Source organism: Neoarius graeffei, chromosome 14, assembly GCF_027579695.1.
Source record: "Neoarius graeffei isolate fNeoGra1 chromosome 14, fNeoGra1.pri, whole genome shotgun sequence".
Lineage (NCBI taxonomy): Eukaryota > Metazoa > Chordata > Actinopteri > Siluriformes > Ariidae > Neoarius > Neoarius graeffei.
In genome coordinates this window covers 9,472,785-9,487,547 of record NC_083582.1, presented here as the reverse complement: position 1 = coordinate 9,487,547, position 14,763 = coordinate 9,472,785, and the positions used below count along the sequence as shown (strand labels likewise).

The following is a 14,763-nucleotide window of genomic DNA, read 5'->3' as shown; positions in this document are numbered from 1 at the left end:
GGGCTTTACAATAGCTTTTTTTAGGGACACAGGAACAACGCCAGTCTCCAAGGATGTATTTATAATTTGAAGCACATCTGTAATTATAAGATGAAGAACAGACTTAAAAAAGTTGGTGGGCAGAATGTCCAGTTCAGATGTTGAGGAACTGAGATTTTGTACAGTTTTTTTCAAGAGTCTCATAATCAATTAAACAAAATTCTGACATTGTGTTAAAGTTATCTATCTGTGTCATTGGTGATTGCAGTTTTTCAATTTTTTGCAACTGAGATATATTATGAGCAATATTCTGCCGTATTTTATCAATTTTACCTTTGAAAAAGGATGCAAACTCATTGCATTTATTAACTGAGAGAAGTTCAGGTGCTAATTGTGGTGGGGGATTAGTTAGCTTCTCTACTGTTGAAAATGGCACACGGGCATTGTTCATATTCCTGCTGATGATATTGGAGAAGAAAGACTGTCTTGCTTTACGAATTTCATAATTATAATTACAAAGCATCTCTTTATGGATTTGATAATGGATGTGAAGTTTAGATTTGCGCCATTTTCTTTCAGTCTTTCTACATTCTCTCTTTAGCAGTTTAACAGCCGGGCACTGCTTCTATGGTGCTTTCTGCTGATCATTGACTCTTTTTATTTTGAATGGAGCAATATCATCCATAATTTGGGTCATATTTAAATTAAATTCCAGTAAATCATCTACAGAGTCTGACATTTTGGTTGAGTTCTGAGAGAGAGCTTGCTCAAAAAGAGCACCTGTGTTGTCTTTTATGACTCTCCTCCCTATAGTCGTTGAGCTATTCTGAATGTGAGGGGACATAGAAACTTCAAAGAAAACACAGAAATGATCAGATAAGGCCAGGTCAACAACAGTATAAGAAACAGTAAGACCCTTTGTGATGACGAGGTCAAGAGTATGACCACGAGAGTGGGTCAGTCCCTGTACATGTTGTACCAGGTTAAAGTTATCAATAATTGCAAATAGTTCTTTGGCATAAATGTTATCAGTATTATCTACATGCAAGTTAAAATCCCCAGATATAATAAGACAATCAAACTCTAAGCAAATGACTGATAACAGTTCACCAAACTCTTCAAGAAAGACTTTGACTGAATGTCTCGGAGGCCTATAAATAGTTAATAATAATATGTTAGGAGAGCATGTAACAAGTGCACATAAGTGTTCAAAGGACATAAAATCACCAAGTGAGGATTGTTTACATTGAAAAGAGACTTTGAATATATTTGCGATCCCTCCACCTTTCCCTTGTCGGGTAACATTCAAAAAATTAAAATTTGGGGGAGCTGCTTCGATAAGGGTGGTAGCACTATTTGCTTGATCCAGCCAGGTTTCAGTTAGAAGCAAAAAATCAAGATTGTGTTTACAAATAAGATCATTAATTAAAAATGACTTGTTTAAAAGTGATCTAATGTTCAGAAGAGCTAGTTTTACAGAAATTCTAGAAGTAATATTTGGTTGTGCACTCTGATGCTGTTTTAAAACAGGAAGGAGATTAGATTGGTTCACCCCCAGGGTTAAATGTGCTCTATGTTTTCTGTTTCTTATCAACACAGGAATAGTGTCAACATCGGGTCCCAGCTTTTTTTCAACGCTACATCCATTTGCAGGGACCCAGAGTACATCAAACAAGACTTTCTAAATGTTCCATTTGGTTTGAGGGTGAAAGGATTGGAGATGACATGTATCTTTTGGATGGTGAAAAAGATTTGTAGCCAGCTGAAAGTCCTGGACGAACACAATTTTGATGAACTGGGTACACTGCTTGTCGCGACAGATTTGGGCTGGAAAAAGAGTGTAGCCATTGGGAGCAATTTTTTCATGCTATTTGGGAAATCCATCCGAGGAGAAGTGGAGTCGTCTGTCCTTGAATGTTGGGAGGCCTGCAAGTCAGATGTTTGTGTGTCCTTGATGACGACTTGCAAAGATGATTGTTTAGGCTTTGTAACTATGTCAGTCTGCGACATCTTATCAACTGTTTTCCTCGGTGCTGGCTGAGAAAAGATTGCAAGTTTGTAGTGGTCTGCTAAGACTTTGGCTCCAATCCAGCTGAGTTCAGTGCTATTTGGCTTGTAAAATTCTCTGCGATTCCAGAAAAGGTTAAAATTGTCTATGAAGTTCATACCAAATGAAGAAAAAAAAAAATAAAAAAAAAGTGGAAATTCAATGAGAAAGTAAAGTATAGAAATAAAGATTAAGAAAGCAGGAGCAAAGCAAAGAAGCGTCCTACTCGCTTGAGTAGGAGGAGCAGAAAAACTTTTATTTTTTTAGCACTTTTGTGTTATACGTAAGTGAACGGATTGTATTTGTATAATAACTTTGAGCAGCCAGTTAAATTGGCTTTTGAAGGAACATTTCGAATCTTTATGCACTTTTGTATTACTGTTGCAGTGGGGCTCTGGAGAGCTTCAAAGTGAAGTCACTGATGGCACCATAAAGTCAATGTGAGATTGCAGACTGTGAACCGCTGGATGGGGTGGGTATTCATTGGTTTACTGAAGGTAGGAGGTCAGTATCCCTTAACTGACACATAAATGCCTTTTAGTGTTGACAGTCACACAGTTTCTCAGCCCACAGCTTTGGAAATTTCTGAATAAATAAAGTTATTTTATTTATTTACTTCATAGGTAGACAAAGATGTGGCACACATTCTGCTGCAAATCTACAGCATAAGTGCAAACCCCATTTCCATAAAAATTGGGATATTTTCCAAAATGCAATAAAAATAAATCTATTTTTTTATTTAATTCACGTGAACCTTTATTTAACTGACAACAGGACAAAGAAAATATTTTCAATAGTTTATACTGACCAACTTATTTGTATTTTGTAAATAAAAACAAAGTTAGAATTTGATGCCTGCAACACACCCAAAAGAAGTTGGACCACATAAGCTACTGTCGCACAAACTGCTGAACAAGTTAATGCGAGCTAAAACAGAAAGGTGTCAGCATGAACTTTTTCAGCAGTTTGTGCTACAGTAACTCTTCCAGACCATACCATACCGTGTGGTCCGGTCCCACAGTATAATATTTTTCTCATTTGTTTAACTGGGTTCTCTTTATCTACTTTTAGGATTTGTGTGAAAATCTGATGATGTTTTAGGTCATATTTATGCAGAAATATAGAGAATTCTAAAGGGTTCACAAACTTTCAAGCACCACTGTATATAATAAATTTAATAATTTTAGATAAATACCATATTCATAAAGCCAAGTTTAGTCATTCAAAACCTTCATTTATAGCCTTCGAAAAGGAAACTGAACAGAATATAAAAATCTCTGATTCTAAAAAACAAGAAAGCTGCTAAAACTTTTCATTTGTGCTCATTATTTAATGTCTTTATTTGAAAACTCTCCCTGGCTCTTGGTTTGTTGTTTGTGTGTGTTTTAATAACTGGATTTGTATTTTGTTGCTGTTATTTTCAATAAAAATGGAAGAAAGAAGAAAAAAAGGTTTCAATCGGTTTTTCTGAGCTCTTCATTATCTCTAAGATAAATTTGGATTTGTGGGATCTTTTACAAAGAAGCTCTGGAGAGAAATGTTATTTATTTTGGTCTCAGTATCTCAGAAGAGAAGAGTGAAACTGATGGAAAGATTTTTAATTTTTTTAAGACAAGATGTAGTTAGTATCCTGAGCCACACTCCATACCACTAGGTGGCGGTAATCACAAAAACATTGTTTGCCAACCGCCATAAAACACCAAGAAGAAGCCCGGAGGCGAAGGAGATGAGCTCGGGCTCTGATCAGAGAGACAGAGCCTTTAAAAATCCCCCACAGCCAGCTCATATACAGAGATTAGTCAGCTTATAGGGTGAAACCCCTTTCAGTACAAGTGAGTAAACGCTGGAGTCAGACAGGAAGCTTGTGTGGCACAAACGCGTTTCTCAAAGTTTCTGTCTGACAGCGAGGGCGGATATTAACCAGCCTAATGCTGGTTCCATGCAGGTCGGCTAGCACGGTGTGTTTGCATTAAGCAGTCCCTTTGCAGCCAAATAGTCTAGTTAAGTGTTAAACATTTCGCTGCAAGATTTTAGCTTTAGTAGCTGCTCAGTTAGCGCCGCTGGCTTTCGGACAGATTGTGGTTCCACTGAGGAGCCGTCGAGGGAGCAACAGCAGCCGGATAGCGCCACTGGTGACCTGGGGAAAGCCAGCGGTTCCTCCGGCTATGAGGGAACACCGGCCCCTGGCGACTGGAGCGGCCATTTAGTGTTGGAGACAACAGGGCCCTGTACTACGAAGCGGGTTTTCTGGCTTACCAGGGTAACTTCGAGAGTAACTTGATCACGTGCAGCGTAACTTCCCGATTAACCCATACTACGAAAGTTGGCTATGTTCAAACCGAGGTATGCTGCCATGGCAACTTACGCTGCATCTCAAACCTGCTCGTCTCAGGTTATGTTCTTGGTTAACCCGAGGTTTCCGATTAACCACACCCTTTTTAAACACCACCTCTCCACCGACATTTCCTCTAGAGACAATGCCAGCGTACCTGGATGACCCGTGCGATATCGGAGCGCAGATTAGAGATGGGATTTATGGCTCTTTGACGGGATCCGAATCTTTGTGATCCGTTCTTTGAAAAGAGCCGTTCAAAAGACTGGCTCATTTGGCTCTTTTTAAATATTTATTCAGTTTTAAGAAGACAGCGTCTAAAGAAGCCAGATCCCTCTGCTTAGACAGTGACATCAATATTTCTGGACATACCTTTTATATAAAGCAACCTAGACTTACATTATTAAATAACCATTATAAATAACCATTAAAAAACAATGAGGGCTTCAATGAATGTCCATGCAGAACGGCTTTTCTGTAAAAAAAAAAAAAAAGAACCCACTCTACCAAGAACGCAAGAATATTTTAAAAAAAACACTTGTTTTACAAAAATATTTAAGTCTGAGATACAAAATAGATACAACTAGACAAACAGATAAATAAATAAAATACACAAAAATAGAACAAACAAAATGACGATAGAATAAATTAAATGAACGTCCGTGCAAAGTAGTTTTCCCACAGTATTATCATTAATATCACACAACATTATAAACTATATACAAAACAATTTGAACTATTAGGCAAACAGATAAAACTTGAATAAATAAAAGGCAAATGAATGCTTGCTTGCACGCACACACACACCATTATGAATGATGTTTTTATATTTCATTTTCACCTGTTGCCAGGTGCGTTTGGCACTGCTGTTGCCTCTGAAATGTTCACAGGACATACACCAACTTAGTCAAAGGGACTGAACAGTCAGTCATCCTAATTCATGTGACTCTGTGCACATATCAGCTTAAGTAGGCTACTCCATGAATTTACCATACCAAATTTTATTCAGGATTTTTCGGACATTAAACAAGCTATATATGACTGGGGCCACGTCGAAGGACCATTTTCTGTGACTTGTGATTGATCATGAAGCTTCTCTCATCCTATACTTCTGTTCTGGAACATGTAGAGGGGAGAATGTACTTGCGCATTTACCCGATCGGCAATTCGTTGCCAACATGCTTGCCGCTCCTTACTGGCAGCCGCTGTGTTAGATTTTGCTCTTAATGTTGTTTTGAACTCCTCGTAGCTTTGCATTATGACAGCGCATTCTTCCTCCGTGAAGTGCGGCGACCGTGCCATTGTGAACAGTGGTGATTTGCGCTGATAACCTCCCCTTTAACGTGAACGCGTATTAACCCTGATTAAGTTAAACCAGGTTCAACAAATCAACTTCATAACTGGCGTCGTAGTACCGTTTAACCCCAAACAAGATAACCAGGTTTTGTCAACCCCGGTTTAGCGGGGGAACCCTGGGTTACTTCTGGGTAGGTTAACCTCCGTTCGTAGTACAGGGCCCAGGAGTGATTTTCTCTCTCGGGTTTATTTGTTTATTTGGAACAACGGGATATTGAGCAATTGAACTATTAACAGGGGCCCCATGTACAAAGATTTCCCACTAAATATGTGCGCACGTCAAAATCGGGAAATTTGCGTACGACCAAAAAAATCCGGATGTATCAATCAGTGCGTACGAAGGTTTCCACGCACTCTCCTGTTGTACATCCCAATCAACGTAGAATTCGGCGCACATGCACGAGCCCCGTTCCCCGCCCCGTCTCCTCCCTCAATTATTCCACACTGAATATGTTAATTAGTATAAATAGACCTGCAGTAAGGCCCGCGTTAGGTAAAAGACATGGCAACTTTTACTAACGCGTTAATGTTAATTAAATGTTAGAAATCTCGCATTAATCAAATTAACATTTAACATTTATTCGCGTTAATCCCTGCCTTTAGCACAGTGTAATAGAATTCACATACATCACTTAATTGTTCTGTCACCTCCAATTAAAGTGTATGCTATGAGACATGCAACGGTCACTGTATGCCACTGAATGTGAATGTAGCCTATACCAAGATAACGGTATGATTCGCATTGTCCGCAGTGCCTGCGCCACAATGAGTGTCTATTTGAGTTACATGGGTTTTGAAAACAAAACACCTTTAGTGCTCTGATGTGTACATTTTTTCGGGGACACCCTGTATTTGAGGAAATGTCTTCCTCTCTTAGTAGGCCCAATATTCCTAGCCACATGTAACCAGAAATAAAACATGTGCATATATTTTCCACAATAGGATTTTAATGACAAATGTATTCTAGCAGGGTGCCAGGGAACAACAGGAGGCCCCCAGTCCATCCCACCCGAGCAGGAAGAGGACCCCCAGCCGAGCGGATCCAGCGTCACTGTCACCTGCCCCCCTTCTCCACCGCCTGCCCCTGTCGCCGGGTCCACAGGCCGGGTGCTGACGCGCGCGGTCCTTGAGTCGCAGGGGGAAATTTTAAAGGGGATAGAGGCGATTAACGACAACCTCGAGGGAATCCGCGAGGAATTGAAGGAACTGAATAACACATTAAAAGAATATCTTAAAAAATGAATGGTGTCCCGTCTGTCCTTACCTTTTCACATTGTGGCTATTAAGCGCTGCCGGGTTTGTGTGCCATGTCGCTGTGGCACCTCGTTGTGAGGCCCAGGGTCTGGGTCCTCCGCCAGGTCTCGCTCCATTATTGGCACGCCGTGCTGCTGTGCCACATTGTGTAACACGCCACACACCGCGGTTGTGTCTGATTTGTACGCACTTGGAAATCGTTTCATATATTGATCTTGGTAATTATGTGAGAAGGCTACCCCACGCAACATCAACTAATAATATTTCAGTCTGACACCTCGCGGCAAATGCACGAGGAAGATCTATTAAGCTAGCTGCAATGCATGGTCCTGCATGTGCATTCTTTAATTTAATTAATTAACCAATAGGTAGTCAATGGGAATAATATCGAATTGATATTGCTGGGGTTTCTCATTTCCCGTAATTACAATATGGAAGGGGTGGTTGATGGATCTGTTGGCATTTACCCAACAGTCTTACATTATGTGTCTCGACAATGTCGTATGACTGACATACATTTCAATTCACGCATCCTGATGTTCCGATGCATTTTTGGATGCCTCTTATCGCCATGTCATGACTCTTGACCGAGTAGGCCGAAATGTAGTTGCGTTGCTCTGCCTCTAAGTGTCGCCAAGTACCAAGATGCACCAGAAATGTGCGTACGCCAGCCATGAGGTTTGCGTAGAGTACCGCACTTTTCCACGCCAAGTCAATCTTTGTACATACGAATGTTTGCGGAGAAAGTGACGTACGTAGCTTTTTTGTGCGTACGCAAGCTTTGTACATGAGGCCCCAGGCCTGCAGTGTTCTGTTTGTTTTCCTGAAACTGCTGACTTTTGTGTTTTCCATCGTCTCTGTGGTGCACTTTAAGTTATTGTGAGTAAATGTGACCACAAGTGTAACTAATTTTCATTAACAGTGAGAGCTGTAGAGCAGCTGTATTGGTTTTGAGTGTAACAGAGGTGTAGAGCTCGAGAACACCTTTAGTCTTAAACTGTGTGTGTAATATATATATGTATGTATAGAAATAAAAATTGTTGTTGGTTTTGAAAGAAAAGTAGGGACAAATTTTCCGTTGCTTTATTGACAAACTTTCTTGTTAATAAAATACTTTATCATGAGAGACATTCATTTTGTCATTCTCCACTCACTGTGTAGATCAGGACTTATAAGAAGATACTAAAACATTTATTACAGACATTATTAGTTAATAACCTTACAAACCCAGTTCTGGTCCACTTATCAGGACGGTGATGAGAGGGGCTACAGTAGTTACTAACCACTGCATCCCAGGAACACCCCACAAGATGTGCCATTTTGGAGATGCTCAGACCCAATCATCCAACCATCACACTTTGGCCCTTGTCAAAGTCACTCAGATCCTCACACTTACCCATTTTTTCTGCTTCCAACACATCAGCTTCAAGAAGTGACTGTTCTCTGACTTCCTAATATATCCCACCCCTTGACAGGTGCCATGGTAATGAGATAATCAATGTTATTCACTTCTTCACCTGTCAGTGATCATAATGTTATGGCTGAGGGAACAGCGGAACCTGGCGATTGGAGCAGACATTTAGTGTTGGAGACAACAGGAGTGTTTTTTTTTTTTCTCTGTCTCTCTTGGGTTGGTTTATTTATTTATTTTTTATTGCATAACCAAACTTGTCAATAAAATACTTCATCATGAGATACATTCAGTTTGTTATTGTGTGTATGAAACTTGGCCAAAAGCATCACAAAATCTATATGATGCTTCTGTTTAGACTTTGTGCCTAAAAATACATTTAAAAGTAATTAATCTTATCTTTGATAGCTAATAGATGAACAATAATAATAAATCATTCTGTTGTCAAGAACACCACTGTCGAGTCCAAGGCAATTCCAACACCAGGACTACCTGAGATCCAGTCTTAAGGGGGTTGAATCCAGATGAAAGTGAGACGGGGTCATGATTGAGTTGGTTAGTTGGCTTAATTTGTGCATTGCATCACTGATGAAGCTGTTTGAATTCTTGACAAACTTTGAGAGAAAAGAAAAAAAAAAGCGAACTCTCAGTTAAGAGCAGTGCCCAAGACAGAAACAAATTCAAGTGCGGATGCAAATACGTCCGAGTCGATACAGAAGACATCTCAAGATGTGAATCGAGTCCTCCAGCCATTATATAATTACATACATCCATGATATCGGCCCTGATTTAGCTATTCAAAATGAGAAATTTTGGAGTTGACTGATTCTGATTCCTCTGAATATGAATCAGTTGAATCAAATAAGTCAATTCTGCAGAACAATTCTAAAACAAAAAGGGATCTAGATAAGAGCTTTGGTTTTAATGCTGTCCTGTGTGTTAAACTCCTGATCTGGATTTCCTGAAGCATCTTCTCACAACGTAAACGATTAATCCAATGATGCTGACAAAGATGATGAATCCTAGAAACACACACAGGACTGAAACTTCATTGCTGTTGGTGGTTGATAATTGTTGTCGCCCTGGTTCAAAACAAAACAACAATTTGATTATTTATTCAGAAACTTCCAAAGCTGTAGGCTGAGAAACTGTGTGACTGTCAACACTAAAAGGCATTTGTGTGTCAGTTTATCCTTTCACACGCTACCTGACATGCATGGAGACTGACTATACATCAGTACAAAGTGGGACTGCATTTTCAAATAAAAAACTCAAACTCCACTGGAACGTTCACTCAGCAGCTCACAGTCACTACGAACAAAACCATGACCTTTCAGTTTTCAAGGGTCTTAATTCACATTCGAATAAGGGATACTGACCTTCTACCTTCAGTAAAACACCTTTTGGGTCTCTGTCTTGAGACTCATCATGGAGGAGACACTGATATAATCCTGCATCAGACAGATGAACTGAACTGATGTGAAGAGAGAGACAACCATCTAGAAAACCTTTTATGGACATCATCAATCTTCTTTCTGATGCTTCAGTAGTCGTCACTGATCTGTTTGCAGGAGTGTACACCAGAACCTTTTGTCCATCTTTCTTCCATGTGACATCTGTAACATTGTCCTGAGTGTTTCCGTAGCACGGGAGGGTGACATTCTCCCTCTCGAAAGCCTTTATAACTGTCGGAACTGTCAAGCAGAAACAAGTTCAGCTGTACGACTGTGCTTTTCTGTAAGAGCTACTCCTGTGTGTAGGATCACACTTTACTAGACACCTTAAGAATGACAGTTTTCTGCTGATGACATCAGGCACTTACCGATAACTTTCAGCTTTACTTCAGTAACTGGGTTTCTATTACAGCTGCACCTGTAGGAGCCGGCATCATTGTAGGCTACTGAACTGATCGTCAGGGAGAAATTTCCTCTGCTGGCATTTCCTGATACTGAAAATCTCTCATAATACTGTTCACTGTGACACATCCGGCTTTCAGCAATGACGGCTTCGCTGGGAATGAAGCGGGTCCACTGGACCGCCGGACAATTTCCAGAGCAGGTACACGGGAAGGTCACGGGGTCATTCACTATGATTTCTCTGAAGATGAAGGCTTGGCACTGCAGCATCAACACGGAAACTAACAGATCAGAGAACAAATTAGAATAGAGATTTTGAACATGTGACACAATCAAGTCAGAAGACTTTCCTGTCCATTACTGATCTGTGTTTTAATTTACTCTTTTGGAAACCATCTGGACACAACATGGCAAACACATCCAATTTTTACCCCCCATGAGCCCCACTTTCCAGTTTAGTGAGAACTTGTGCTCCTGTTACACCCCAGCATGGCAGCATTTAAATAAACCCATAACAGTACATTTTCTTTATAATCCTTTTCCAAAACTCTCGTCTAATGTCTCATGAACGGTTTCTGACCATCACAGGAGAATTGTGGTCACTCCGTCTGCACTTCAGGAAAACAGATAAATCACTGAATTTTATGGAAATATAAAGTGATGGAACTGAACATACAGAACAGAAGTTTTCATCAAGAGTAAAAAGTTAAAAAGTCAGGTCATGAGCACCTTCATTCATCTTTTGGAGCTGATGTGATTTCATGTGATTTGATCAACATTTACTTTTAATTCATTTTAATTTATGATAATATTATCTGTCTTGTTGGTACCTGTAGTTAAAAATAAGACTGGTAAATTAACTAGTATAGATAACTATAGACCTATTGCATTAGCAAGTATACTATCCAAGGTATTAGAAGGGATCCTTATAGATAGGCTTACAGAATATATAGTATCAACACATAATCATTTTGGCTTTAAGAGTAAGCATGGAACTGATTTGTGTATTTACACACTTAAAGAAATTGTCTATAGGTACAGATCACCTAGTAGCACAGTCTTCATGTGTTTCCTGGATGCGTCAAAAGCCTTTGACCATATCAATCATGGGAAACTGTGTGTTAAACTGCATGAGCGAGGTGTTCCCTCTTACCTAATTAGGATACTGCAGTTTTGGTATTCTCATCAAACTATGCAAGTTAGGTGGGGGGGTGAGTATGTCCACACCGTTCTAGGTCTCTAATGGAGTGCGGCAGGGCGGAATTCTGTCTCCACTATTATTCAATCTGTACATGGATAACTTACCTATGGAGCTAAAGGAGTGTAGAACTGTCTGTATGGTGGGGGATAACCTCATTAATCATATGCTTTACGCTGATGATTTGGTGATCTTGTCTCCCTCTAGTGCTGGCCTGCAGCAGCTTCTAAGAATATGCTCTCAGTATGGCATGATGTCTCATTCATCTCATCTCATTATCTCTAGCCGCTTTATCCTGTTCTACAGGGTCGCAGGCGAGCTGGAGCCTATCCCAGCTGACTACGGGCGAAAGGTGGGGTACACCCTGGACAAGTCGCCAGGTCATCACAGGGCTGACACATAGACACAGACAACCATTCACACTCACATTCACACCTACGGTCAATTTAGAGTCACCAGTTAACCTAAGCTGCATGTCTTTGGACTGTGGGGGAAACCGGAGCACCCGGAGGAAACCCACGCGGACACGGGGAGAACATGCAAACTCCGCACAGAAAGGCCCTCGCCGGCCACGGGGCTCGAACCCGGACCTTCTTGCTGTGAGGCGACAGTGCTAACCACTACACCACCGTGCCGCCCCATGGCATAATGTATGATATTAAATTTAACTCATCGAAGAGTGTGGTACTGATTGTTAGAACCAAGGAGGATTTGAAGCTTGTTTCTCCCTCTTTCTCATTGGCACTTGTGGTTGTAAAGAAAGTTAAATATCTGGGACATGTGATAAGAGATGACCTCAGTGATGATGATGATGATGATGTGCAGCATCAGTGTGGTAAACTGTATGGGCAGGCAAATATGCTGGCTTGCAAATTCCACATGTGTACTACTGATGTAAAAATATTGCTTTTCAAAACATACTGCACTCCACTGTATACTGCCCACTTGTGGTGCAATTATAGTAATGCGAAAATGAAAAAAACTTCAAGTGGCATAGAATGATGCTTTGAGAATTTTGCTCAAAATTCCTCGGTGCAGTAGTGCCAGTGAAATGTTCGTTACGAACAATGTGCCGACTTTTCATGCTGTCCTGAGAAATTTTATGTATAGATTCATGTGCAGATTGACTGGGTCTAAGAACACGATTATTGCGTCTTTAACTGATGTTTCTGTAAGTGACACAAGGTACTCATCTTGCTTTTGGAAACATTGGACCCGAAGTTTGTATGCATTTTAAAAATATAGGCCTATATATGTAACTGTGGGGCGGCACGGTGGTGTAGTGGTTAGCGCTGTCGCCTCACAGCAAGAAGGTCCTGGGTTCGAGCCCCATGGCCGGCGAGGGCCTTTCTGTGTGGAGTTTGCATGTTCTCCCCGTGTCCGCGTGGGTTTCCTCCGGGTGCTCCGGTTTCCCCCACAGTCCAAAGACATGCAGGTTAGGTTAACTGGTGACTCTAAATTGACCGTAGGTGTGAGTGTGAATGGTTGTCTGTGTCTATGTGTCAGCCCTGTGATGACCTGGCGACTTGTCCAGGGTGTACCCCGCCTTTCGCCCGTAGTCAGCTAGGATAGGCTCCAGCTTGCCTGCGACCCTGTAGAAGGATAAAGCGGCTAGAGATAATGAGATGAGATGAGATATGTAACTGTTGATGCCTTTTTGCATCCTTCTTAAATGTTCTGTATTCATCTCATCTCATCTCATTATCTCTAGCCGCTTTATCCTTCTACAGGGTCGCAGGCAAGCTGGAGCCTATCCCAGCTGACTACGGGCGAAAGGCGGGGTACACCCTGGACAAGTCGCCAGGTCATCACAGGACTGACACATAGACACAGACAACCATTCACACTCACATTCACACCTACGGTCAATTTAGAGTCACCAGTTAACCTAACCTGCATGTCTTTGGACTGTGGGGGAAACCGGAGCACCCGGAGTAAACCCACGCGGACACGGGGAGAACATGCAAACTCTGCACAGAAAGGCCCTCGCCGGCCACGGGGCTCGAACCCGGACCTTCTTGCTGTGAAGCGACAGCGCTAACCACTACACCACCGTGCCGCCCCTGAATAAAAGTTGATATATGTTATGGACTTTTCTGTGCATTAAGCATTATATAAGCTCAGTCCTCACAGTTTCTGTGGGATAAATATCAATTATTATCTTTACTATTTGTTTGTAGTCAGAATTGTTCAAGTTCTCACATCATTGCATGTACAGAGGCAACAGGCGCTTGCGCATGCGCACAAATACTCCATAAAAGGTAATAGAATGATATTTTAAATGTCCCGCTACTTACCAAGTGCCGGGAAAGCAGGGTTTAAAACTGTATTCATGGTGTTATCTGAAAACAGACCTATAATGCGAGAACATCCATCATCATCATCATTATTATTATTATTATTATTATTAATAAACCTTTTTCACACGTAACTTCAGCACCATTATACTCTCCCTTTTAACCTTTATGGCTCATGTTTTATGAGTTAATGGAGTATTTCTTAAAACAGTAAAATACCGGTTTATTTTATTACATTACTTAAATAAAGATGAATTAATTATTTTATTACATTACACAGAAAGATGAATAAATTAACAACACATTTATTTCACAGCAAAGTGAGTTTGTGGCTGTTTGGACTTGTTAAGTGTTACTGCTATTTAATAAAACAATTAAAAAAGACTCACCAGTGTTCAGTTCTCTAATGCAAGCGAATCTCCAAACAGGACTGCAGGGGAAAGAGACCCATGCTGGAGGAAACGTGACTCACAGGAAGTCCCGCCTTCACAGTGAAGTGATGGCACCATAAAGTCAATGTGAGATTGCAGACTGTGAACCGCCGGATGGAGTGGGTATTCATTGGTTTCCTGAAGGTAGGAGGTCAGTATCCCTTAACTGACACATAAATGCCTTTTAGTGTTGACAGTCACACAGTTTCTCAGCCCACAGCTTTGGAAATTTCTGAATAAATAAAGTTATTTTATTTATTTACTTCATAGGTAGACAAAGATGTGGCACACATTCTGCTGCAAATCTACAGCATAAGTGCAAACCCCATTTCCATAAAAATTGGGATATTTTCCAAAATGCAATAAAAATAAATCTATTTTTTTTTTATTTAATTCACGTGAACCTTTATTTAGCTGACAACAGGACAAAGAAAATATTTTCAATAGTTTATACTGACCAACTTATTTGTATTTTGTAAATATAAACAAAGTTAGAATTTGATGCCTGCAACACACCCAAAAGAAGTTGGACCACATAAGCTACTGTCGCACAAACTGCTGAACAAGTTAATGCGAGCTAAAACAGAAAGGTGTCAGCATGA

At 40.6% G+C, this 14,763-nt stretch overlaps 1 protein-coding gene and 1 long non-coding RNA gene across 4 annotated transcripts; one reads left to right on the top strand and one right to left on the bottom strand.

The window, feature by feature from the left end:
- The first annotated feature begins 3,733 nt into the window (after nucleotides 1-3,733).
- LOC132897947 (uncharacterized) lies at nucleotides 3,734-8,092 on the top strand. Its single transcript, XR_009656415.1, has 2 exons — nucleotides 3,734-4,369; nucleotides 6,682-8,092. It is a non-coding gene; the product is annotated as an uncharacterized LOC132897947 (long non-coding RNA).
- LOC132897946 (uncharacterized) lies at nucleotides 8,056-14,226 on the bottom strand. Of its 3 annotated transcripts, none has more exons than XM_060939246.1 (5): nucleotides 14,120-14,226; nucleotides 13,731-13,787; nucleotides 10,202-10,516; nucleotides 9,759-10,073; nucleotides 8,056-9,461 (listed from the first exon to the last, which is right to left on the bottom strand). In XM_060939246.1, the coding sequence occupies exons 2-5, from the start codon at nucleotides 13,765-13,767 to the stop codon at nucleotides 9,319-9,321; spliced, it is 810 nt and encodes a 269-aa protein (XP_060795229.1). In that variant the 5' UTR covers nucleotides 13,768-13,787; nucleotides 14,120-14,226; the 3' UTR covers nucleotides 8,056-9,318. The 3 variants fall into 3 exon arrangements, with proteins under 3 accessions (XP_060795229.1, XP_060795231.1, XP_060795230.1); XM_060939248.1 differs by having other exon boundaries at nucleotides 8,056-8,993; XM_060939247.1 differs by lacking the exon at nucleotides 13,731-13,787.
- Nucleotides 14,227-14,763: the final 537 nt, after the last annotated feature.